The sequence below is a fragment of the Fundulus heteroclitus genome, chromosome 3 (assembly GCF_011125445.2).
Source record: "Fundulus heteroclitus isolate FHET01 chromosome 3, MU-UCD_Fhet_4.1, whole genome shotgun sequence".
Lineage (NCBI taxonomy): Eukaryota > Metazoa > Chordata > Actinopteri > Cyprinodontiformes > Fundulidae > Fundulus > Fundulus heteroclitus.
In genome coordinates this window covers 34020733-34048327 of record NC_046363.1, presented here as the reverse complement: position 1 = coordinate 34048327, position 27595 = coordinate 34020733, and the positions used below count along the sequence as shown (strand labels likewise).

Genomic DNA, 27595 nt, shown 5'->3' with positions numbered 1-27595 from the left:
TGGTGCCAGCACAACAACCTTCTGATCAAAGAGGGGGAAACCAAGGAGCTGGAGGTGGAGATCCAAGCTCATCAGGTAGGTCTGCTCTGTCCTAGGATGCCCACTTGACCCAGTTCAGGTGATTGGGGACAGAAGGACTGTAGCAAACATAGCAAGGCTGCTGGACAATAGCTCCCAGCCATGCATGAAGCTGTTTAAGAGCTGGAGAGGTAATTTCAGTGACAGACTGCTGCATCCTAGATGCACAGAGGAGTGCTATCGCAGATCCTTCCTCCCAGGAGCTATTAGACTTTATGCCCATCACTGCTTGCAACTAAAGTGTTTACATCTATGATGCTTTTGCAGATGTTTTGTTCATTCTTGCAAATCATCTGCTGTTTTTATGTATAAATATACATATACATGTTGTACACTTTTTAAAATCACCCTGTTGCACACTCTAGTTTCATGAATGCTATTTTTTTTTAACTGTACAGTAATTTTGCTTATGTTGTAAATGTATCTTTGCAGCTGCTACGCTGGAATTTCCCCACTGAAGCCCCTCCCCACCTAAAAAAAAAAGAAGATTTTTACATTTGAAATGACAACGGCTCTGCTTCGCAACAGCACATACTGGTTTGATTTAATAAGACACATCAGCATTGTCATTTAGGTAAGATGTCTCTTTAATTTAGTACCAAAGAGGAACAAACACAATGAAAACTAGAAGATATTGTAATATCACTCAACAAGACAATCTTTAACCAATCAAACTGTCATCTACATCAGTTGGCCTGTAAGGTACAGGTAAGACCTGTGAATTTGTCTTAAAGCTAAATAACAATCCACAGAACAAAACACATTCATTCAAGCACTAAATCCTCTGTTTGTTACAAACTACATACAGAACAAATTCACTTGTTTTTTGTATATTTGAGAGAGCAATGTTTACACAATTTACATTTCTGAACATTACAGTATGGTTAAAAATTTGCAAGCCATAAAAACGTACCAGAGATTAAAGTAAAAATGTCTCTCTCGCCATCATAATTACAAGCCGGTCTTCCCAATTCCAAGAAAGGTTAAAAAGAAATTAAACAAATGGACTTCGGTTCCGCCGTTGAAGACGTTTCACTCTGCATCCGAGGGACTTTTTCAACTCAAATTTAGCCAAAACCAACTGTGAAGAAATATCCGCTGGTATATAGTCTCATTTTAAATGCACAGTACTCCAAGACAGTGCTGCTGTAAATTGGCTGTATGTTGTGTAATGAGAGTGGTGTTTAAGCTTCAACCCTGCAGTTTGGTCCCATTGTCAGATTTGGGTCACCTGTTGTCTATTTGGTTTTCTCTATATTAGTTATTTTTTTTCATGATGAAAGTAGACTGTACCTACTGCAGTGATTATTCTCTAGATGAGACAGCACTTTGGATACTTACAGAAGGGATATCCCAGTTTTAATCTGCTGGCAGTGTAATATTTTCCCCCCAGAAAAAAAAGTACTTTAGCTTTCAGAAAGACTTGTTTGATTAAACTGTGCAAGCAATAAAAAAAGTACTTAAGATAGTTTTCATTGGCCTAAGTCAAAACTAAAATGTTGCAAAAACGCTGCATGAAAGAACTCAAACAAAATAGAAGGCAACATTTACATGTAACGTTTATTAAAAAACGCCCTTAATCAGTGCTACTATTAGTCACAATGTGTAACCTGATATAACAGATAGTAAATATGTAAGGTGAAAGGAAGGTATCCCGCTCTGTTCAGATATTTTATTCAGAACCAACTCATCCATTCTGGCTGATGAACATTAAGATTCCAGACACAACCAATTACTCTTCTACTGCTTTCTCCTTTGTTCAAGTGGTCTGTCCATTGATTTCTTCCGCTTTGTGGTCCTGATTTTTGGAGCTGCTGGCATTGCCAGTGGCTTTGCGGATGATGAATCGTGTCCTTCCAAGAGGAAAGCCTCCTCGACTCTGGCCTTGGTTTTCTTTCCATGTAGTGTCATTGTCTCTGTCATCATGCTACAAATGTTAGGAAGCAAAGAAGATATTTCAAAGGAATATGAGGGATGGAAATGGTGGAAAGAGTGGAGGGATGACTTGGGGAAACAGAGGAACCCTTACCAGGAAGTATGCTTTGCTCCTAGGACTGAACTTCGGGTCCCAGTTTTCACCTTTAGTGTTTATGGCCATGTTCACTTGGTCACTGGGCGTGTTGTTTCCCTGATGGCTGCTTTTGTTCCAACTCCTTTGGATTTGAATTTTCTGGTGGTGAAGGAATAAAAAGATTAAAAAGGGCTAATGCAGAGCACAGAGAAACACACACTCACCCGCACATTTATTAGGTACACCTTGCTAGTCCCAGTTGAGCCGCCTTTTGTCTTCAAAAACCTAATCTAATTCCCAATTCCATTCCTCAGATATTTTGGTCCTCATCAATATGATGGCTTCACTCAGATGCAGCATGATGTGAATCTCCCGTTTTACAGTATCCCAAAGGTGCTCTCTGGATCTTGAGAGCTACTGGAGTACATTTAACTCACTGGCAAGTAAAAGAAACCAGCTAAAGATTATTTGATGTTTGTGACATGGTGCATTATCCTGTTGGAAGTAGCCATCAGAAAATGGGTACACTGCGGTGTAATTGGATGGACATGAACAGCAAAGATACGGCCATTTTTGTAGCATGCTGGGGGAAGGAGTAATGAGTTGTGTGGGTTAATACACCCAACAATCGAACATTTTGACTTATCCACTTGTAGCTTCGGTATCCTTCAGCTTGGGCAAAAACAAAATTGCAGCAAAACATAAACATTGTGGGTTTTTAAAACCTGTAAGCCAGAAATTCATGACCTTGTTTAGCAGCTTTGCAGCAAATACTGTGACCCAATTGTTAAAAAAAAAACATAATAGAGTGCAGAAAAAACTGAACGGCTTGAAGAATATGACCCAAAAAGAACATAAAGAAATCGATGCAGCTCCTGGATAGACTACATTTAAAGTTTATCCATTCCTAGAGGCTCCAAGTACACAACAAAATGGATTTAAGGGCTAAAATTCTTTGGATTATATGTCCCCTTCTTAATTAGTATCAGGTGGCCCAAAATGTACAAAGAAAATATACCCCCAACTATTATACCCTGAACAGTTGAATCAAGGTAAAATTAATCCATGTTGTCATGTTATTCACATCAAATTCTGACAATACTATCAGATTGTTGCAGTTGAAATCGAGACTCAGACTAAGCAACGTCATTTTTGTTAATGTCCATTTTTTCAAGCCTGCGTCAATTTCAGCCTCTGTTTCCTATTCATAGCTGCCAGGAATAGCAGTGGGTGTGGTTTTCTCTTACTCTAGCCCTTTTGCTTCAAAGTTTGGCATATTGTGTCCAACACATGGTGCATACATTGTTTGTAACAAGGGGTTATTTGAGCTTTTACAATCTACAACCAGTATATCAATTATTCTCTGAACTCAACCAATGATTTTCTAACCTGACAACAGCCAGATGCATGTCTCACTCCGCCTAGCTCCACTCACATACATCTGGGACATCGCTCATTGAAAGTGATTTCCCCAACCAAATTTATGGTCTGGCCAATCAGGACGCAGGGCGGGTGTTTCCTGGATGTGACGTAGTGGAGAAGCGTTCCAACAACAATGGCGGCTCGCATCGAGGAAGCAAGCGTTAGCATTGATGCTGCTATTTCTTCCGTGTTGTCCAATCTACCTGATATTGTTTCATTAAAAGAACATCAGAGAACGGCTCTGAAGGCTTTTGTTGGTGGAAACGATGTTTTCGCCCTTCTCCCGACCGGATTTGGCAAGCGGTTAGCCGCTAACGAGTGGTTAGCCGCTAACCGTTAGCATACCTCTCAACTTTTGGGGACTGTTGAGAGTGAGATTGTTGGCGGGGGGGGGGGGGGGGGGGGGGGGGTGGAGTGCTGTTGTTCGATTCAAGACGGTCACTATTTTAGATGGACTTTGCTTTCATGTTACACTTTGTAATAACACATGACGACTTACCATTTAATTCGCACACAACACGGACCGTACAAGTGTTTCACTTTGGATGAGGGAAACTTGTTTGCGCGGCGGCGGTACTTGCAGCTGTGTTACCTCTACTACTGGACGTGCGGAAACCATTGTACCGCAAATTGGTTCCGCCATGACGCGAAGCGTCCGTACGCGTGCGTTTCAAGAGTGAGATTTTCATTGTAAGATTGAGATTTTCAAAGTAATGTGTGTGAGCGTGTGCAATTGATGAAATGCGTGTGTCACACGGTCAATGCGTGAGAGTTGAGAGCTATGCCGTTAGCGATTAGCGCGAACCGTTAGCGGTTAGCGCGAACCATATTAGTCCTCAACGCGGTCCGCCCGGGATCGACTCCGACCCGCGGCGCTTTGCCCCCCCTCTTCCTGTCAGCTCACTGTCAATAAAACATTTTTGTTTTTCCTGCGTCTCTCTCGTCAGCGTCACGGGTTAGCTTCGGTGTGAGTGGTTGAAATAGCACGTCGATAAAGATGACAGACAAGTGGCTTATCCAATCATATGCAAGAATTTTTGATGAGCCCCAGCCTTCAATAAAGGCAATTCCTATGGCGGTGTCCCAGATGTATGTGAGTGGAGCTAGGCGGAGCGAGACATGCATCTGGCTGTTGTCAGGTTAATGATTTTCACCCACACAACAGGATATTGTCGTTTTTAAACTATTCCCTATATGCCAAAGTGATAGTTATGCATGAAAATAGCAGATCTCCATTTTCTGAAATATTTAAACCAGTCAATCTGCCGTTAATAACTATAGCATGTTCAAAGTCCCTTGAATAACCTTCTACCCCAGTTAATGCCCAGTTTGAACTTGAGCAGTTAATGCTCACTACACCTAGGTAACTGAATGTATTTACTGCCCTGTGATTGGCTAAGTTGTTATTTGAGTTAATAAGAAATCACTGTTGTTAAAATCACAATGATGACTAAACTCACAAATTCTTCTTGTGGCCGTGCTCCTTCCTTTGTTACAGGTGGTTCCCTCTGTCCAAGTTGTGCCCTGCTAAAGATTTCATTCTTTGACTTGAAATTCCCATGCACTGCACCTTCATCTTTGTGAGAGTTGGAGGACGAGGAAGAAGAGGATGAGCTGGAGCGAGAGCGTTTCCTGACGCTTTTTCTGCAAAAAGAAATAGGATTTCCATGACTTATTGAATTGCGGTCCACATAATGCAAACATAAAAAGTTGACGGCCCGTTAAAAACAGGGTAGTTGCACATACTTAGAAATCTTGCAGTGTTTTGGGAAATTTCCCTCAGATCTCTCCTGACCAAAATCTTGGGAATCTGCAGGGACTTTTTCATGCATTGAGGATTTTTTACGACGCTCTATGTCCAAACGAAGGTCCATTGGGTCACCCTTCATTTTTTCCCCACCGTCCTGGGCAAATCAAAACACAGAGCAGAACGTCGCGGACGGACTCTGGATTAGCATGTAAATGCTGCCTTTGTGCAATCAGCCAGTGAGTTGTAGACTAAGAGATCAAGCCGCTTCAGAATGAAATTACTGTACTGGAAGTACTGGGCCATACCAAAAGTTGTATTTTCTTTTTTTCTTTTTTTACCCATCTCTGATGCAGCATTTTCAGTTTGGTGTGGAAAGCATCTCTAAAAGGTTTAAGCTTTGCCTCAACTACACAATTCATGACATTCTTTAGTCAACATTTTATTTGTACTTTTGTCTAAGGCCCCGTCCACACAGACATGAGATTAGGTGTATCTGCAAAGGTATTTTGTCATTTCACTGTGGATCTTGCGTTTTGGGAGCAGCAAAACGCAAGATCCACAGTCTTTACATAAAATTCAGAAAATCTTTACATAAAATTCAGAAAATCATAGAAAATCAACAAACTTTAAAAGATAGCACATTTAAAACCACCAAAAATTTTGTTTCCAACTCTGATGGTTAATATTTGGTCTTTCCATTTACAATCTGACTTAATATGCCACAGCACATCGAAAAAGAAATGCAGTGATAGTTGATTCAAAATCTTATGTGAAACCAAGTGCAGTTGAATCAAGGGAAGTTACAACTGCAAACATCATTGTATTTCATTGTGATTTTATGTAAATAGCCAAACACAAAGTAACACTTTTTTTTTAACACTTTTTGGGAGGAAAATGATACATGCTTTATTTTTTGCAATTAAAAATCTGAAAAGTGTGGCATGCATTTGTATTCGGCACCATTTATCCACCATTTTGTGATTTAAACTCAGTATAAATCTAGCTGTCCTGTAAAACGATTCTGTGTTTTTTGAGAGAACAAAAGGCATCATGAAGAACATGAAAAATACCTGACAGTTCAAGGATAAAGTTGCAGAGAAGTATAAAGGAAGGACAGGTAATGCAACATTAGGCCGAGCTTTAACTCTCTCATAGGGTGCTGTTCAACCCATCATCAGGTAAAAGAAAGAGTAGTACTACTGCAAACCAAACAAGACAAGGCTATCCATCTACACTGACAGACAAGGAGAGCTGTCACCTGAGAACCAGAAAATATGCGCATGGCAACTCTGGAGGAGCTGCAGAAATCCGGAGTTTAGCTTTTGGTTGTGCACACCCCAATTCTGGTGTTTACGGAAAAGTGACAAAACAGGTGAAGTGTTGAAAGAAAGCCACAAGAAGTCATGTTTGTGGTCTGCCATAAATAATATACTGTAGTTCAGTGGCCCTCAAACTGGGGTCCTCGGACCCCCGGGAGGTCCGTGAACCACGGGTTGGGGGTCCGTGAAACGCAAACGCAATTTGCTAAATGTAATTTGCTAAAATTAGGAAGTTTGACAACAGTTACGTGGAGTTTGGCTTTATCCAGAATGAGGATCTAATCTCCACTAAATCTCTAATATTAGGTGTATTTATATATATTTTTACAAACATACAAAATTCCTAATGTATTTAACAGTATAAAAGGCTGTTTAAAAATACTATCAGCATGAGGAATCTAAAGGGGTCCGTGGAAAACATTTTACCGCTGCTAAAGGGTCCCTGGTCACGAAAGGTTTGAGAACCCCTCCTGTAGGTTACACTGCAAATGTGTATGTGGATGGAAATGCTCTGTTTACATGACACCAAAACTGAACTTTTTGACTGATATGCAAAATATGGTGGTGGCCCCATCATGGTGTGGGAATACATTTCTACAGCAAAGACAAGGAAGCTAGCATTTGTTTGCAAGATTTATGGAGGGGAAACTTGGATATTCCTTTGTTGCACAGGCCTAGACCTGAATCTAATTCAAAATCTGCCACATAATACAATATGGGACCAAAAGAAAACTTTATTTATTAATTTATTTTGTTGAGGTTTGCTTTCACGCTGTTCTTTTCGAACATTGACTATAACTTGTGACAGAGCCTGCTAAGCACCTTGTATGGTTTCAGTACTACGTTCATTGCTACAGGGGCTTATATCCAAAGAAACACGTGTTTTCTGTGGTTGGGTCGGTTTGAGGCCGTTTTGTATTTACACCAGAAACAAACCAAACCAGAGTACATTTGTAAGCAGACCAACATTACCTCCAAAGTGGGTCTCGGACCGTTTTTTTTTTTTTTTTTGGTCCAGACCAGGGTTTGCTTGAGCGTATTTACACCTTAACAAAAGCTCCGGACCACGAGCAAAAAACTAATTATGATCCGTTTAAAGTGGAACAAATGTGGCAGGTGTGAATACTCCCTAAATCTTGATTAAATATGAGTGAGTTTAAGCCATCTAACAAAGCAGAAAGGGCAAAATCTCCAGTCTCTAGATGTGCAAAGTTATTAGAGATATACCCCAGAAGACTGGCAACTGGAATTGCAGCAAAATGTCTACTTATTTAACACAAAAGAATACAAATGCATGGAACCCCTTTCAGATTTGTGTTTAAAAAAAAAAAAACATAACCCTTTTTTCTTATATCATTTTCCTCCAACTTCACGCTTTGTTTTGGTCTTTTGCATAAATAAACAGATAAAACACATTGAAGTTTCCTCTTGTAATGTGAAAAATTATAGAGAAGGCGTAGGATTATAAGTACTTTTGCAATATACTGTAATGTTGGTTATCTTAGTTCCTCATTAGTTATTGTTAATATCGTTCATATTTTTTAGAGCATACTTACAAAGGCATTTAAGAGTCCTTTGGAAAGCTTTGGCACTTCCATTTCTGACCATATTTGATTGGTTAGCCTTAGTCAGGCTTGTGCCCACAGTACAAACAAATCAAATTGTGTTTGTGGTGATACAACAAACACTAAGACCAGAGTGCCTTTTCTCATGTTTTTTTTTTAGACTTTGACCATCTTTCCTCATAGAAAGTCAGGAGCTTTAAGAGGGTGTAGTCTAAAGGCATCTGGTTAGCTCGCTTTTCTGCTGCAGGTTTTCCAACAAATGTCATACAGCAAAGTGTTCAGTCACCTTGTAACTCCCATCCTCTGAGCTTTTCATCGACTCGAAAAGCTGAGGGTGCTTCTTAAAAGCACTTGGTGAAACATCAATCCGCCTGCGGGATGGGGGAAAAAAAAAGTCACGGTTAAGGCCAACTAAATAAGGATGCGTGTGGTCGATACTGGAAGCAAATAAACGGCTCGCTACGCTGAATCGGGAGAGCAACATAAAACAGAATAAGAAGCAACTGCCAGAAAACAAAACTGACCGCCACCAAGCATGAGAACAAAAAAGAAAAAAAAAAAATCCATGAAAGTCTGTTGATTATCGGATAGGAAAGGTGAAAGAAATACCTGACAGCTGTTAAAAGAGGACGTGAAGCCACAGCACACTGAAGGTGAGAGGGTCACTCAATAGGCGACTCTACCTGTGTATCTCTGGGCTTTTTCTTGGCTTAATCATTTCCTTCTCGGCTGCTTGCCTTTGGTACATGGTGAATCGCTCGTTTAGAGTCATGCCAGAAGATGGAAAGTGCTGAGCTGAGAGGGCAAAAGTTAAAACAATAAAAGCTATGGATATTCATTTCTTTTACAGTGCCTGTTCACGACAAGGCACTTTTTACTAGACAAGCAAGTTCAACCTAAATCAACCTGATTAATTCCCGTACTATCGAATCATATAAATTCCAGTTATACACCATTGAATCAAATCCGTTATGTCTGGATGTGTTTAAGAAGTTGTGATGGGTAATGGAGCTTGCACTCTGTGTCCATAGAGTAGATTTTGCAACAAAGTCCATTGTTGTTATTTTACATTCCTTAAATTTACAACAGAACCGCATGCTTATCCTGATATTTCTTCTGCATTATCTGAACTTCACCGACTGAAGTGAAAATTCTGAAATGTGGAGCCCATTTTATTTTATTACTGAAAAAAAAATTACAAAATTGAGCAGTAATTGGGGAAAATATAGTGCAGAAATGTATGACTCACCCTTGATGTGGTGAACTATGGCGACAATGTGCTGAGCAAACAGCTCAGATGGGCTCCTCTGCGACTGAGCAGCCTGAACGTGCTGAAAGATGGAGCGAAACTCCTGATGCTTTTTCGATGACTGAACCAAGTCCTGAGACAACTGCCGCTCCTCAGCTAAAAGATCGGAAGAGCTGAAATGACAACAGCACACTCATTCACTGCTCTTCTCCACGACAAGGCGGCCAAACGTGTCTGATTACGACAGTCACTACAAAAGATGGGAGGTGGCGAAGAAAAGAAACGCAGAACATAAATTTACAAAGCAATTAAAAATCCAAATAAAAACATTACTTTTCTTTAATTTCAAAAGATCATCTTAAAAGGTAGCTGCACCAGTTAAATTAATAGACAAGAGATCTGTAAAGTCCCCTCGGTATAATAAAAAAAAAAAACATTCAAGAGAGCAATGATCTCTCAGAAGAAAGAAAAAAATGCAATCAGCACTCTGTGTAACTTTATATTAGCGTAAGCCTCTCTATAAACAATGAGCAGCCATAACATTTTGACCACCTGCCAAGTGTTGGTTCCTCTTTTTTATAGTTAAAAACAGACCTGAGCCATCAGGGCATGGGCTCCACTAAACTCCTAAAAGTGGTCTGTTACATCTGATCCTTTAAGTGCTGGAACTTGTAAGGTTGGGGATCTGGGAAGTTTAAAGGTGAAGTCAAAACCTCAAACTTTTTCACCTCAAGTCAAGTCCTGTTAGATATTTATAAAGCCCATTTCATATGGCAATCATAGACTCAGTGGGACTCACTTCCTGGTTCATTTTCACTTTGTGGCCAGATGCATTATCTTGCTGAAAGAGGCCACGGCCACCAGGGAATTCTGTTTCATGAAATGATGTACTTGGTCTGCAGCACTCTTCGGTATAGGTGGTACGTATCAAGGTAACATCCCCACGGATGGCAGAATCCAAAGTTTCCTGACAGAACATTGCCCAAAGCAACAATATGCCTCTGTCAGCTTGCTTTCTGACCGTAGTGCATCTTGCCGCCATGTGTTACCGAAGTAACACACACGGAAAACCCCATCCATATTTCTATTTCTCTCACTTTGCTGAGTTCTCCTACTGTTCTCCAATTAGCATTGCTTGTTGTCATTTCAGCTTTTAACTTTTTGTTCTCTGTCATTTTTTTCTTCTTCATAGTAGGGACACCAGGTCTGGCATTCTGTTAGCTGTGACATCATCCAGGGAAGACAGATCACCCGCTATTACCATCTAATGTAGAACAGATTCCTGGATCAATGTTTGCTTCTGTGCTTTTTTTGTCTCTCTTGTGTCTCTGCTCTGTCTTCTCTAACCCCCAGTCGGTCGAGATAGATGACCGTTCACACTGAGCCCGGTTCTGCTGGAGGTTTTCCTTCCCGTTAAAAGGAAGTTTTCCTCTCCACTGTCGCCTTATGCTTGCTGGGTATGAGGGATTGCTGCAAAGCCATGGACAATGCAGACGACTGTACCTGTGGCTCTACGCTTCTTCAGGAGTGAATGCTGCTTGTCAAGACTTGATGCAATCTGCTGGGTTTCCTTAGATAGGAAACGTTTTGACCAATCTTTTTGATCTGATCTGTATAACCTGACCCAATCTGTGTAATCTGATTGAATTTGACTTTGGAAAGTGCCTTGAGATGACATGTTTCATGAATTGGTGATATAAATAAAATTTAATTGAAATGAATGTGAAGTTATAGAGGCGGATTCCCCAGACTGGACCACCCTTTTCCATTGCTTCGTGGTTCACTTTAGATGCTGATTTTTTTTTATCTTTGGCAGTGGACAAGGATCGGCATGGGCCCCCAGACTGGTCTGTGGCTATGCAGGCCCCATACTGAAATCTGCATGCACTGTGTCATCTGACATCTTTTTTCCCATAACCATCATGATCATTAACAATGTGAGCGTCAGTAGCTTGTTTGTTGGAACAAACCACATTGATGCTTCCTACATGCATCAATGAGCCTTAGCTACCCATAACCATGTTGCTGGTTCCCTAATGTTCCTTTCATTGGTCAGTTTTGATAGCAACTGACCAGTGCGGATGGGGAAAACCACAAGAGCTGCGGTTTTTGGTGGTGCTCTGATCCACTCATCTAGCCATCACAGGTCACACAAATCCACATGCATTTCCATTTAGTCTTACTTTAAATACATCAACTTTGTGGACAAAATGTTCACTTACTGCCACCCAGTAATCGGTGTCATGATGAAGAGAGAATCAGTGATTTTCACTTCACCTGTCAGTGGTCATAATGTTATGCCTAGGCAATGCATTTGAATGGGACAGTTTCAACAACTAGAATTGTTATGAGCTTGTGATAAATTACAAAATTGTAAAACAACAACAACAAAAACTGCATTTTTGGAAAGTCTTGCACATTTTTACAAAATCCGTCAATACACATGTGCCCTTAATTCAGCAACACCAGCATTTCACTGGATTGCTGTACTTCCACGTCAGCCACTGAGTTTTAAATTGAAGAAGGCAGTTGCTCATACAGCATAAGCTAACGTCAGACAAACACCTACTACTGGAATCTGTTTATGGACACTCACCTTATGGGGCGATCTCCTAGAAGATCCATTCTTAGATTACACTTTGGTTCCTGTTTTCTTGAGGCCGTAAGAGGCTTATCCTCTCCTCTAACCATAAACAACCCTCTGTCAGAATTTTGCCTCAGCGGTCGTTCAGAACACTGAAAAGAGGGAGATTTGGCCGTCTTCCTTATTTTAAAGCTCATGCCTGGGGACACGTCCTTGAAATCCCCCTTTAACTCTCTTTTACCGAGAGCAGCAGTGTTGGCGTCTGATTTATCCTTTTTTCCACTGAGATACATCTCCCTTACCATGGCATCAAGGTCTGCTTGCCCCAGTTGTGCACAAGCCGTACTCTGCCACTTTTCAAAGATTTTTTGGGCTGAATGGTTGACCTTGCTCTTTGATTTAGAGGCCTCATCTCCATTTTGCCACTCTTTCTGAAGGGATTTTAAAGGTGGCCTAATGATCCTTTCATCATCATCATCATCATCGTCATCATCCTCCTCCACCTCAGCAGACGAAAACGGAGAACCTTTCAAAAAGCTTCTCAGGGACACTTCACTCTCAATGTCCTCCCTGCATTGTTTCGGTACAGTGTCAGAGAAAACTGCGGAGGCTTTTACGTTCAGTTTTCCCTTTTCATTATCCACATCACTGGCCTCTCTGCTTTTGCCATTTTCCCAGGCAGATTTAGCTTTTTTTGTGTGCTCCTCCAAAAACCTAAAGAATAAAAGAGATAAAAAAAAGATGTATGCAGCTGGGTATGTAAGAAACATGGCAAAATATGCATTTTACCTATGAAAGCAAAAAAAAAAATTAATTACAAAGTTTAAATTTCAAACGTGGATATAATCTGACAGATAGAAATGTCAAAATAAAAATGTGATTTGTGGAACAAAAGACTAACTTTTAAATTTACAGTAAGATGAGCCTTACTTCTTGAAAGCAATGGATATAGCCGCTTTATCTCCATCCAGGTATTCCTCTGTGGAGAAGAAGTCAAAGCTGGACAGCATGGGATTTAGACCTTCACTTGAGGCCTTTCTTGTTGAGGATGAACCAGACGCCACCTCCATCATGGGGGAGCCATTTCTGGTGTCATTTGGGTTTTTGGTGGGACTCGGCCGATTGATAGCTTGGTTGCTCTGCGCAACATTGTCATCGAGCGGACTGCTTTTCTTTGGACTGGTGCAGTCCCTCAGGCTGTGCCAGGTGCGCTCAGCTTTCCCACAGCCTGCGACATCTCTAGCATCCCCTGCCAATGACCCGGCATGCTCCGCTTGCTCATCCTCTCCCCCTCCTCCTTTTTGGACTTCCTTGGAGGCCAGATGCTTCTCCTTGACATCTTTAGAGGTTTGACTCGCCAGCAGCGAGGCTGGCCTGCTTTTCGGGGAGGAGGAGTGCGATGAGGAGGAAGAATGCTGCGAGTGTCTGGACAAGGGAGAGGACGATCGGTCAGTGTGTTGAGATTGACCCTGAGGGGGACTTCCTGAGCGTTTTTGCACGTTGTGCGATTGCCCTCTTGAATGATTGAACTGCTGCTGATATTGTTGATGTTGTTGATACTGCTGCTGCTGCTGCTGCTGCTGATTATAAGGGTACTGCTTGAAGTTTTTCCAGTTTGGACGAAAGTTATTGTTGTTGTAGCCGCCACCGCCACGGTGGTAGCGTCCACGGTTAAAGAACCCCCTTCCTCGACCCCTAAAATTGTAGGGCCTCCGAAAGCCACGGTGATACCCCCGGAACTCCCTGTTGTTCTGGTACGACCTCGGATATTTCTTCTCCCGGTTGTGAAATGGAGAATGAGATCTTGACCGAGACCTAGAGCTACGAAGAAGTATAGAAAAAAAGACACAGATATAATTAAACACACATGATTTGTGTTATGAAGAAAATGTGAGACTCTTCAGCTCCACTCAGATTGGACCAAGCTTGTTTGGTATGTGATGGGAGTATTTTTGCCAGGTCGATTTAGGTCCACTTGTCACAATAAGAAAGATGTTTTTAATAGAGGGAAAAAAAAACCTATTGTCATATCAGTAGAGCACCACTTTTTCAAAACTAAAACTGTCTGTCACACCGTTCCTAAGTGTTAGAGACATTTTGATGAGTTTCCAGAGAAGGTGCCACAGTGACCTTAGCATGGCACTGCACATCCCGTACACATTGCTACAAGCTGCTGATCAGCTGGCTGAAAGAAGGCTCCTAAACATTTCCACCGCCTGCAAAAAATCCAAATTTGGCTGTTTGCAGATATGGACAGCTGTGGTGCTGAAACTAATGGAGCGCAACCAATTAACCTTATCAGGGAATAGCTTTTTAAAACTGAAACTTGTAATTGTAGCCTGTTGGTCTTTCAAAACGAGAACAGCAAAAGGACATTAATTACATCAATAAGGACTGTTTGCTCTATATTCTGTAAGTCTATGTATAATAAACAAATGTTTATATGTATTATTTGCCAGGTAAAAAAGTATTTTAAACGGGCATAATATTTTAACAGCAGGAGGATTAATGATTGCTTTTCTGTTTTAAATCAAAAGCGATTCTTACCTGTGTTTATTGTATGTTGTATTGTGCACACAAGTGTTTTGACCTTTGAGTATAAAAAGAGCAATTTCAAAATCTCCACTGTTATGAACAGCTATGGGACTTTACATTATCATATAACCCATAGTTTTCACTATGACTACTGTAACCTCTGCAAGTTTCTGTTGTGAGGAACATTGTTAGATTCTTTCAGTGGAGACAAATCATGACCAAACTGGGATTAAAGTTTGCTGTCAGATTGTGGCCAAATACTTTTTGTATCTTTCCTTTACTCAGTTTTCTGATCACAGCACACTGGATTTTACATCACATGATGGGAAAGGCAAGAAGACCTTTTGACATCATAGTGTATCAAAATTCATGAAACGCAAGAGGAGACTCTCTAAACTTTGCCAGTGTAACATTTCAAATGATGGTAGCAGTTTTATTAGTTTTGCAAAAAGACGTCCATGGTTATCTGAGAAATGTATTGAATATTTATGTATTGAGAAATAAGATAAAGACAAGAAGTGGACCTGCTTATGCTTGATAGACCCTCATGGATGATCAGCTAAAAATGTTCCCAGATAGTGAATGCACCATGCATAGACACCACCAGGTTACACAGAAAGCAGCACTCTTCAATGGGAAAATTATTACTAGTAATCAAAATCTGTGTTTTTTTTTAAATTATTATTATTTTTTTAAAACTTAAGTTAGAGAAATCACAAAAGCCTTTAGAAAATTGAGTAGAAGTATTTTCTATAGGAGGCATGTCAGCTGTTCATTTAGGCTGCCACAAAGGGTCGTTAGATGTCAGCAGATCACAGGAAGACTAAACATAATGTATATTTATCTTTTTGAGAAACTCCAATTGTCCAGTCTATCATTCATAGAACATGCTTGATTAGAACATTTAGAAATCGCAGGGTTCACTAAATCTACAGAGAATATAAACAGTTTACAGTTAGTATTGCTAACAGTGCTAACTTTGATAATAGTGATGAAGCCTTTTATATAATCCAACACCTAAATGTAAATCTGAGCTTTTTTTTACTGGAAAAGTGTTATAAATGTAGTCCATTTACCATTAATTTAAAGTACTTTACAGAACCACATTCACCTAATTGCACTCAAGAACATGCATATTAACACACACTAATACACAAATCAATAGGTAACTTGGGGTTAACTTGCCCAGGGCCACATTGACATGTGACAGGAAGACGCTAGAATCGAACACACACATTTCAGATTGCTAGGATGACTATTCTGTCCACAGTCTAATGTGTTATCGTATTTAATACACATGACATTTTCAGGTGTGTGAAAATGTGGGAGAAAAAATATGTGAATTAAATTAATGCAGAAAGACCCCATGCCAAGAATTTGAACCCAGGACATTCTTGCTGCAAGGCAAATGTGCTACCAGTCACTCCACTGTCCAGCCCTTATTCAATCAAGTTTATTTTTATATAGAAAATTCATAACAAATGTCATCATATGAAGGAGTGAATGGGATCTGCTATAATTCTGTTTAGTAACCTGAAGGATTTCACAATATTTCCAGATTTTTAATAATGCAAAGAGAGACAGCTCTGTAATTCTGGGCTGTTTTTAAGAAATTATTTTTAAGAAATTGTTTTATTTTTACAAGAAGTATTTTATTCTTAACACAGTTAACATTTCAGTTTTTCAGAAAAGTAGAACTAATTATTTTATGTATAGTTCTTAGAAGAATCCAAATCAAAAAAAACAAATCAGAGCTTTATAAAATCAGTGATTAGAGATCGGCTGCTGCTGATCAGCGCATCTGTACTCTTAAGGACGACAGCTCTAACACCAAATAAATAAAGCAACAGCTGGGCGAAGATTTTTTAGGTAGAATGACCATTTCAAACAAATAACAACTTCAACAGGCTCAAAATGTTTCCCCTTTTCCAGCATACGGAAACATAACATATTTTCTAAAACGTTAACGGCAGGATGTGTTTAACATCCGTTATGCCCAGTGACTGTAGATCAGCTACAAGTGACAAAACACATGTGGGTGTGTAACATCTGTGTTTCCATGTTGAGAGAGGGTCAAGAGGGAGAGAGGCAGATATTCCACTGAACCCTTCAGCCAGGCTGCAGTGTCAGATACATCCACTAGGAGGCTCTGCTGCATTACTGAATGCGCAGCACACAAACCCATAACTTTTAAACAATCTTGGGGTTATATATCACTATAAGTTTCTGTATTTCACAAATTGTAGTTCATGCACAAACATGCTTTTTTAAAAACATGTTTTGAACCGCTTTTCAATGCCATCTCTGTAATTTCCCTTTGTAAAATTTTAGACTAAGAAAGTTGCACACTTTGGACAGAGATCGGTTTACTTGAGCAGTGCAAAGATTTAATCTGCAACAGGATTTTCTTTTTTGGTCAGTCTACTTATAGCGCTAGAATGGGAAGTGACCGCCAAGCATTCACTGGTAACCCCGTCTTTGCAAAAATTAGAATCTTGCTCAAATATATCTGCGTCCAAACAAATGCATGCAAGATACTGTCAAACCAGACGAGCGAAGCACATTATCCAGAGCATGCAAATAACCCCCCACAATCTGTCAAAGCGTATAACTCACCCTGCGTGTTTTTTCATCGGAATAGAGAGCGAAACAGAGAAGGCAGCACACCGAGCGCTACTGAGCACTTTGCAAGCTACGGATACTCTGGGCAGCTGTGGTGGAGCACAGCAGAGTCACGTGGACCGTATGAAGACAGAGAGAAAAAAAAAAAAAAACTACTTGAATCCTCACTGACTCTATGTTTGCCACTCACAGGCTCCTCAGGTTTTAAAATGTCCATCAGAGGCAAAGGCTTTCCCGCCAACATTTCTGTTCGCTGTCTCTTCCTGAAGCTTAGATCTGAGGCGATAGGGTTTAGAGAATAAAACTAGCGGAGGATCAATCCACCAACTTTGACAGCTCGTGAAAACATTTCCACCGAGCAGTCTCCGTCACACAACAACAGTGAACAAGCTGGCTTTTAGGTTAGTAGTTTAAAAATGTTCTTGAATCAAGGTTTTCAGAGTGACTTGTATCATAGCTGCAGCAAAACAGTGTGAGAATGTGTTGCTTTTGATGCCGTTTAACAGAAATTCTAATGTATATACTGTATTTAACTAGGTAAATACAGAAATGCATCCATGCATTTTCAGTGCCTGCGTGTGTTGACAAAGCTTATTTGCCCAATGCGTAACAGTGGTTTGAGGAAGAATAAAGCATGAGATTCCTTCCATGTCTCTTCTTTAGGCTAATTTTAATACGAGCTGTGGCGCTGCCAGGAAATGAGCAACCGAGCCTTTTTATTGCAGTGCCACAGTCATTCATGCCAGAAACAGCAAATGCATCAGTGAGGGCTCACAGCGTCTTCCAAGCACACACAGATCCCCCCTTTCGACCGGGCTTTAGTGCTTTCTCTGCTCAGGCAGCGGAGAAATACTGGCTTTTAAATCTAAAGCTTGACAAATATGGAGCCAAAGTCACGCCAGTGGAGCTGGGCTTGACTAAAGGCTTCTATTTGCAGCTGGACTCCCACTTAAATATTAATTTCCTCTTTCTCTCTTTATACAGGCATCATGCTCAGAAAAGATAGAAACATAGGGTCTTGTGTTAAAGAACTTCAAAATTGGGGTAAAAAAAAAAAAAAAGAGGAAAAGCTTCTAATTCACAACTTGTTGCCAGCATTTCACACTTTAAAATATAAAACCTATAACACGAAATCGAGTGCACACTGGTTAAGATTAATTTCCTCAAAACTGTGGAATGATCGAAAATTCAAACACTTTGTGGAAATCAATGCTTTCTTCATCCATATATTTATTTTTAACGGTTGTCAAAGGTCAGTTCTTCAGCGCTTCTTGATAAGTCAAAGCCAACAACATGCCAGCGCCTTCACCAGTCAAGAAATAAAACAGGAGATCTTCACCATAAACGCGAGAACGACTTTTCATACCTGTACCGGTGCTTCCTGGACCGGGAACGACTTCTGGACCGCGATGAGGAACGGGTCCTTGATCGGGACCTTGATCGGGATCTCGAACGGCTCCGAGATCTCGACGGGGATCTTGTCGACCTGGACATCGCTGCGATCAGCCCACCTCAAGCTGTCACACAGAAAGGAGAAGTGGGGTAAAAATAAATACATAAAGGAGCAGGGCAGACTAAATCAAATATTTGTAAAGTTAAGAAAGCTGCCCTTTTAAAGCTGAATTAACAGCATAGGGCATAAAAGACTTTTTAGAACCTATTTTCAGAAAGAAAACGTTCAGCAGAATGAATCATCCAGGATGCGTGTGAAAAGGCAAACCTGAAACTACTGTTGAGCAAAGAACAAACAGCTGTGAAAAAGAGAGGAGGCAGTATCTAGACCAGGTCATCGAACAGAGGCGGTTTTATTTAGTCGCTGATCATTTGCATAGAGGGCTGTCTCCAGTCATCTGACTCCTTGGCTTGTCACTTCACAAAACTAATAATATGACAACACTGCTTCATGGATTTTCCGATATTTACTGCAAATAAGCTGGTCAGCAAGCCCAAAAGTCACATATATATTTTTTTATGTTTATATGATTTAGATTTCTCCAGCCTGCTCATTTCTATCTATACTGTAAATTCCTCTTTTCTAATATCTTGGTCTTAAAGTATTACCAATCAAGCGTGAATCAGAGAAACCTACGGCTGGGTAGATGTTATCAGATGTGGTAAGCTATTTTCAGGAAGCCATGGAAATGTCTGTGAATATCCTATGCCTTGGCTGAGTAAATGTCAAAACTGCTGACTGTAGTTTATCAGCGGGGTAAACGCTAATCTGTCTCCATCTGTGTCTTGTCTCGTCAGATTAGGTAAAAGCTTTATTGTTGAACTCAAACCAGACAAGACCCAAAGGTAAATGTTTAAACGCTCCCCCTCACCACACCAGTGTTAAAGCCTCCTTTGGTAGTGCTGGGAAGTTTGTATGTGGTTAATAATCTGCTGCCATTCAGCTACCAGAGACATGTTTTCCTGGACTTGCATGCGGTCGGCACACAGGCCTGTGCGCACTTTGAACCACAAAGTTGTTGTTCGTTATCTCGTGTCTCCCGGGGGCTTCCCTTTAAGATCCCCAAATTGCACCCTAGTACAGTAAGACTGTATGTCTTGCCAGTGTCCACAGGGCATTGTACGTGAGGAATAAACAAGCAAGCCTGGGATAAAATCATTTATCTCTTCTTATTAGAGCCATCTTCAGGGATTGTGGAGGGCGGATATTGGAGAATACACGTGACGGTTTTTTTAAACACGTCGCACAGAGTCGCATGGTGACCCTGCTGCGCAGTCTGACTATTTAGGTGAAGAGCTGAAAAATGCTCTGGTGTTCCGTTCCTCCAGCTCACGCTCAGTGAACTTTCCACCCCTGTTGCACCTCGAGGATTGCTGTTTTTGGCGCTCGGAGAGTCATTTCCTGCAGGAGAGCCTCAACAGACAGTCCCTTTGGCGAATATCAGCATTCAAGACTGGCAGTCAGATGTGGCCCTTCGCAGAATGAATGACGAACAACTTTTTGCATCGCTATCTGACAAAGAGATAAATTTGCAATTTAGCTTTCATCCACTCTTGTGCAGGCGTGTCCAATTGTTTTAGCTGGATCATCATCATTTGTGCAGTCTTATGAGCAGTCACCTTCTACAGTCACCCCTTTTATAATATTATTTCTGGGTCAGGCACCACTCTTGTAATCTGACCTGCATTGGAGTACGAAACACTTTAAAGTCTTGGGAAAACTTGCCATATCCATGCATATCATATATTATATTGTGTCAGACTGCGGCCTCGGCATGCTTTTTGGAAAAGTGAATAAGTTAACTTAAGGGGGTTATTTTATTTTGTGCCTTAGATGAACCAATAATTCTTCAAACTCCAGAATCGCACGCACTGAGCCATATGTGGTAATGTATATGCAGATATATCTGCAGCCCTGATAACTGGTTCTGTCTCATTTGGCTGCAAGATCTGCCATATCTGGTGATAAGTCTTTTTACGTAGCTTTTCTTCTTTCTAGAACATGTTTAATTGACCTACTCTGCATGGATTTGGATCTTAAATGGCCAGTTTAAGGTCACACCACAGCAGCTCAGAGTTATATCCATACTATCACTTTGTAATTTCAGGCACTTACAGGTGGACGTGCAGCATTACCAAAGTCTGGTTTTGGTTAAGGTCACAAACTAAGGGCCATGAATTCTCCTTCAGGGTTTTTTTTTTTTTATTAGAGAGCTGAATTTATAATTCCATCAATGATTTCTGAAATTGTTCATTTTGGACCAAATTAAAAGGGAGACACAACTCCTATAAGTTTCCATTTGTCTATTAACAAAACAATATATTTTTCTAAAAGCGTTTGTGGATCATTAAGATGTGCTCTTGGCAAATGTGAAGTAGCTAATATTAGAAAAAATACAAAGTAGCTCTATGTGCTTTTTTTGCTTGCAGTGGTCCTCGCCTCAAAAGTCTCCTCATTGCCCGGTTTTATCAATACCTAACTCTAACTGAAGCAAATTAGCCTTAAGATCTTATTCAGGGGTCTTTTGTGACTGCCTGGATGAATAATTGATGTGTTTTTGAAGTATTTTTTTTGGGCTGAGCACTTCTGGGAAGATTCACCACAGTTCCATGTTTTCTCCATTTGTGAATAATGGCTCTCAGTGTGGTTTCGCTGGAGTACCAAAGCCCTGGAAATGGCTTTGTAACCCTTACCAGACTGCTAGTGACTTAGTTCTTAAAGTTCTTCCTTTGTTGCTCTAACAGCCCTTTTTAGCTAACCTAATGTTGCCAAATAGGTTCTATTTAGGTGATTTCTTGAAAGTTTGGTAATAATCAGGTCGGGGTGTGGCTAGGGAAATTGAAAACACCTTTCAAAAATGTAGGTAATCCCATTTGACATAATTGAATAAGGGGTTCAGTTCGTTGCAAAACTTTTCTTTAATTTTAATGCACTGCAGCTTTTGTTCCAGAAAAAAAACTACTGTTGAAAGTACTTGACCATGTTCAAACTCTTAAAAATTTAGATGTGGTAACAACATACGGTACGTTGATCACCACCTTTGAAATGTAGTCAATCACCCAGAATTAGTGTCAGCTGAGATTAAATATCTATATAAGGATGTCCAGATCAAAGGTGTTGACGCTGGGTCCTGATCACGGGCCTTTTTGAAACGTATGGAATCTAAGTTAATCTCTTTTTTTTTTTACTCAAAATCCCAGTTGCTGTTGCTGTGATATTGTGTCTCCCACAACACAAACAAGCCATGTGACTGCAATTTCCACAGCTAATTTTTAAAAATCCAGGCCTATTTTGGGGTCCAGACTCCAGAGCTGGCGAACTGCACAACAGGCCATGATCATCGTTTTGTTGTTCTGGCAAATTTGACTTAGACAACTTTATTTGTCATTTTGTATACACAGAGTGCATACAGAACGAAATTACGTTAGCATATAGCTTGAAGAATCGCAGTAAATTGCAGTAAGTTACAGTAAGTTACAGGATAAGGTGCTGCGATGATTTCTGTAATCAACTGAAATGTAAACAATCTCAACAATGTAAACAATGCAGGAGAAATAGGCAGCGTGCGATTCCACAGTGTACAGGTGAGTATTATTAAAAACTGTGTAGTTTACGAATGTGGTACAGAGTCCATTCCGTGGCTTCAGCAGTTCAGCAGTCTGGAGCATATGTGCAAATGTGTAAAGTTTGTAAAGTTGGGTTTTCCCTATAACTGTTGGCCATTTTCATTGAAGTTAACCATAAACAGACTGAGTGGCTGCTGTGGGTCCTGGTCCAAACATGTCATGAGACCTGTTCCGCATGCTGACAACTGTCAGGGTAGCACGGAGCTGTGCAGACAGCAGCTGAAACATTTGTTATTACATTTTACAACATCCAAAGTGCTAAGTTCACAAAACAAGGGAACAACTTTTACTTTTATGCACTTACAATTAACTAGAGCTTTTGTAGATTTAAAAAAAGTTAAATGGCCTGTCCTATAACACTTTATCAAGTCTGAAGACCCCAAAGGGCTTTACACTACATGAAGTAACCCGTTCATTCACCCCGACAGTGGTGAGCTGCCAGGGTGAGCAGACAGGCAATGCGGGTGAATTGTCTTCACCCGGGGATTGAACCGGCAACCCACCGGTTACAGGATGAACTCCCTAACTCCTGCGCCCCTGTCGCCCATAATCATTAAATTCACAGAGAAAGTATCCATCCCAGAGCTTCCACAAACTGCTCTGGATGAATTTAGATGACTGCAGCTGAATATATTTCAACATAAATATTAAAGTGACTTTTTTTAAGCAACGTTCTCCATGTTGGAGCGGCATTTTAAGGCTGATCTGTAGATTTAAATATAACTACGATTGCTACTGGGGACAAAGACAATGCTGACGAAGACATCCCTAGTGTTCAATTAAACAGTTGTGCTTAAGAAATTTGATAAAGCAGGAAATAAAACAAAAAACAAAAACCCCCTGCAGTGTCTAAAAGCGGCCCAAAGTTAGCCCACTTGTACGACTTCTTTATCTTAGCATAACTTTGTCAACAGTTGTGTGGGAACTTTAGAAAGTTCAAATCCTCTTGCTAACGTTTCCATCCGCCTGCGCGATTGATAGCAAGCTGCATCTGCCCGTGTGCTGCTGACTGTGTGGTCTGATCACGGAGATGTGGAGAGCTTGGGTCTTTAATCGCACACTACTTCATTTTCACACACCAACAAGCTCACTGACACACGTTCACTCAGGTCCAAACACTATTCCTGCGATACTTCTGAGGATCCTTCATTCAGTGACTTTTTCTTTTCAATATAAGGACCTAACTTTTCCCATACCCAAATCGGAATCTAATCAAAACATCAACCCTTTGCCAGCCTCATAATTTACATGTGGAAATATCACAAGCACAACTTCACAACCATATTGTTTATATATATATATATATATATATATATATATATATATATATATATATATATATATATATATATATATATATATATATATATATATATATATGCATACATGCATACTGTACATACACCTCCTTTTTTTCATTCAGCTAAAGTAAATGCAAAACAGGAACAAATAACATTTACAGGAAGAAGGTGCGAAACTAGAAAAGCAGGTCTTAAATATATCATCGCTAGCCAAGCCATGAGCAGTCATGGATGTCTTACACCTCAAACAGCGTCACCCTGAGAGCTTCTCATTGCCAGATACACTATCGCTCGCCCACACACTCAATTAGGACTCCCCTCAGAGTAGCCAAGGACAGCTGAGTAATCCCCATCAGCTGTTTATCTCATGTAAGGGCAGAAGTGGCTCCGATCAACAATGACCCTGCAACCCGATACGCTTCTCCGAGCGTTTGAGGAGAAACGCTCCGCTCAATCAGCCATTAAGACTAGGATGCCACAGGGGCAGCTGGAATCACACTTGCTATCTATATGCGCCCCTGAGACACCAAGCTGGCTATTTCAGAAAAAGCCACAGCAACTGTCACTGGCGACACGCTTAGCCTTGTACTCCCCTGAAGTCACTTCAGTAGATGCTGAAGCTGGTAATAAATAACAAAGACGCTGGCAGGAATGTGAAAAGGGAAAAAAAAATCTTCCCAATTGTTTTTTCTGTGAAAATTAATAAAATTCTGAGGACAGCTGACATCTGCTTTTCTCAGGGACAACAGGGAGACCAACAGGAGCATCAGTCAACTTAAAACAGATAACCTTCCTTTACCTCAGCAACACTTACAGCAAGATAACCTCTTTTTACTGTCTATTTTACTTTTATGACAATAATCAGCAGTTAACTACCGCTGCATAGTGTTTTTTTAAAGACCCTGTGAGCACAACAGAGGCATCCTTACACCGACAAACTCCTCGGCCGTCTGTCAGCACCACATTTGCGGAGCTCTCCCGCGCACAAGGTGGAGCTCATCAGCTGAAGGTCCTGTCTATTTTGGTCTGCAGCGAAGCGTCTGTCAAATTTATGACCTAAATGTGTTCCTAAAGCACAGTCGGTCGTTGTGTGTTCTACTGAGACATGGCATCTTTGCATAAAGCCACATACGCACCACATTTGTTTGACGTTCATTACGGGGCGCCGCAGTTTGAATATTTATGGGAATTGCTCAGTAAACGCACTAGCTTGTTCTGTTAAGAGAGGACTGGAGCTACAAACGAAGAAGAAAAAAAATGGGATGTCAATATTTTCTTTCCAAAATAGCTGGATTTTTAATTTCAAATGTGAGCTTTGATTTCCTGCCAACCGGTTCTGACTGATTCCATTTTTCAGCAAACAATAAGATATACAAGAGGGGCAAAAGCATTCATTAATATGGTTTCTAATACAACAAGTGATGTGACAAACATCAGACTTTTCTGTTTAAGGAATTTAATGTAACAAATAATTTGAATAATGTAAGAAAAACTTAATTTTCAGAATCGAAACCAGCTGATCAAGAAAAGATTGGCCTGTTTCTGACCTCCGGAGGATGGATCGGGACAGCTTTAACACAACAGTGGTGAACACTGTTATGGAGACAATACTCCTAACCAGCTAGTTTCCCTCTTAAGCCCAACCATCTCACATGTGCTTCCAAAGTGCATACGTGGTGGGGGAAGAAGAAGAAGAAGAAGAAGAAGAAAAAAAAACTTAAATGAGTTGTAGTGGCACATTCAGTGGGAGCCAGGCACACCCTTTTGTAGTGACTGTGTGGTTTTTGTGCGGCTGATGTTTGCCAAAGAGGATCGACCTAAAAGATCATATCCTGCTGCACAAGGACGCACAGAGCTTTTTTGAAACGTTTTCCTCTTGAACAAATTCTGCCTGGGTATGGGCAAAGCCGAGCAGATGAGTATTTTATGCAACTTTTTGGCAGGCTTGGTTATGGATTTTGACTGTTTTCACTGTAGGTGGAGGAAAAACTTAGTGAAGCCTGTAATCCCAACATTCTTCAACAGGGCTAACCACCAGGAACAGCAGCCATATAACTATTTCAAATAAACAGCTCATTTTGCCCCCCTAAACTCTCCTCTGCATCAGCGAGCGATCGGGGCTGCGCTGTGGAAACTGTTGAATGAAATCAAAAAGCCTGCCAAAAAATCTATAGCTGGTTAAAAAAAAAAAGCGCCTGAGCCATTCCTATTCTGATTTGGTGTCCACTGGTGCAATTAGGTAGACGAGACACCGACATAACGCGTAAATAAAATGATCATACTTACACGTTACAGATTTAAGGCATTGTTTCACTTTTAAATAAGAAAAAAAAATGTAACCTGCGAAAATAAACACACAAGCAAGTTTCAGAAAGCGACTGCCTCGCATGAATCACGGGAATACAACGCGACTTCCCTTTGAAAGCATATTTTATTTCTAATGATGATTTTTTTTTTATTTTACTTTATTTTTTATTTTATTTTATTTTATTTTACCTTCGTTAAACGCGACAAAATAAGGAACAGGACACCTACCGGGTCGGCCTTCTAGTCGGTCAGTGCCGCGGCGTCACATTCAGTCCACCTGGCGTAATCTGGCAGAAATACGTCAGAGCCGCTTTCTTTCTGCCGACGTTCGCGTCTGTTCTGCTGCGCCCGAGTTCCCAGCGCGATTCTGGCTCGCCTGAGGTCTGCCTTGCTCATTGAAGAAGAGGGAGGGGGTGTGGGGGGTGTGGGGGGTGTGACGGTGACAGCTCCTTGCTGCTCGTAGCTTTGCGTTTCCTTCCGCTTCGCCTGCTCTCTCCCTCCGTCTGTGTGACTCGCAGTCTGACCGCCTTTTTTTTTTTTCACCAGCGCGCCGCGCATACAGCAGCCGGGCACGAGCGCAGGTCACGAGCCGCAGAGCACACACATCAGTCGGTCTAAATAAGGCCTCAATAAATTAGAATACAACTGAAGAGTTCGTTTAAAGCACAGGTGTCAAACTCAAGGTCCGCGGGCTAAATCCGGCCCGTCAAGGTAAATTATCCGGCCCTCAAGAGCCAATAAAAAAAGGCATATCATGTCATAAAGTAGAGGTATATATCCTTTTAAAGCGTATAAAGTGGCTAAAACTGTGCCTCCTGTAAGTGTAACTCACCCCAATATCAACTTTTCTTGCAGATAAACTGGGCCTAAGGTTGCTATTTCTATGTTACCGTGCATTTTTTATACTTCTATGTGAACTGGAATGAAATTATGAAATGAAAAGTATCGTCTATACACGTGCAACCGGCCCTTTTAATGACTTCATGACGTCAAAGTGGCCCCATATGGAAATGAGTTTGACACCCGTGGTTTAAAGTAACCCAAACAGAGGGACACAACAAATAGGTTCGTTACGCACTTGATGTATTTCAAGCCTTTGTTTCTGTGCTGATGAATCTGGCTCATGGTCAACAAAACCCCAAAATTCAGGTAGAATATAAACAACAATTCTGGATACAGAGAGCTGAGGCTATGACTAACACATTGATGGGTAAGACTGCTGACTTGGCAGCGTTCGTCAGTCAGAGGGTAAGCCTTACTCAATGCTAAGGAAGCAGGTCATACAATATGCCGTATCCCCACACATTAAAACCCCTTAGCTGTAAGGACACCAGTGTCTTCAGAGAATGCATTTCTGATTTGGCGTTTTGGGGGTGACGGTTAAAAGCTTGATGGAAAGTTAAGTGGAAGGGGAATAAAAAAAATAAAATCAGTGCTTCAATAAAACCAGAAAACGCGTTATCACCTGAAAAATTGTTTTCAGGTGATAGAAAATAGACGCATAAAGCTCAAGGTGGAGAGGTAAGAAATTTAAGATGCGTTGATTTTATATTAATTGTATGATTTCCACGGCGAGGTCATTTGTTGGCGTCGCCCCTCTGAGTTTTATCCAAATCCAAAGCGGATTTATCCTGAAATTTGGCAGCACTTCATGCTTCCTTCTGCTGACAAGTTTTATGGAGCTGGTGTTTGCATTTTACAGCAGGACTAAGAATCGGTGCCAAAAGTACCAATACCTGGTTTATGACCATGGTATCACTGTGCTTGAGGATA

The 27595-nt window shown here is 40.8% G+C and overlaps 1 protein-coding gene across 3 annotated transcripts; it reads right to left on the bottom strand.

Annotated features, from left to right (window-relative positions):
• Positions 1 to 647: 647 nt before the first annotated feature.
• Positions 648 to 26320, bottom strand: thrap3a (thyroid hormone receptor associated protein 3a). 3 transcript variants are annotated; one of them, XM_012878751.3, is made up of 11 exons: positions 26051 to 26320; positions 18502 to 18652; positions 12909 to 13799; positions 11991 to 12692; positions 9395 to 9567; positions 8829 to 8940; positions 8432 to 8516; positions 5258 to 5415; positions 4972 to 5155; positions 2108 to 2248; positions 648 to 2005 (listed from the first exon to the last, which is right to left on the bottom strand). In XM_012878751.3, exons 2-11 carry the CDS (start codon positions 18627 to 18629, stop codon positions 1838 to 1840), a joined length of 2742 nt encoding a protein of 913 aa, XP_012734205.2. In that variant the 5' UTR covers positions 18630 to 18652; positions 26051 to 26320; the 3' UTR covers positions 648 to 1837. The 3 variants fall into 3 exon arrangements, with proteins under 3 accessions (XP_012734205.2, XP_012734206.2, XP_012734207.2); XM_012878752.3 differs by lacking the exon at positions 26051 to 26320 and adding an exon at positions 18856 to 18878; XM_012878753.3 differs by lacking the exons at positions 18502 to 18652; positions 26051 to 26320 and adding an exon at positions 17130 to 17449.
• Positions 26321 to 27595: the final 1275 nt, after the last annotated feature.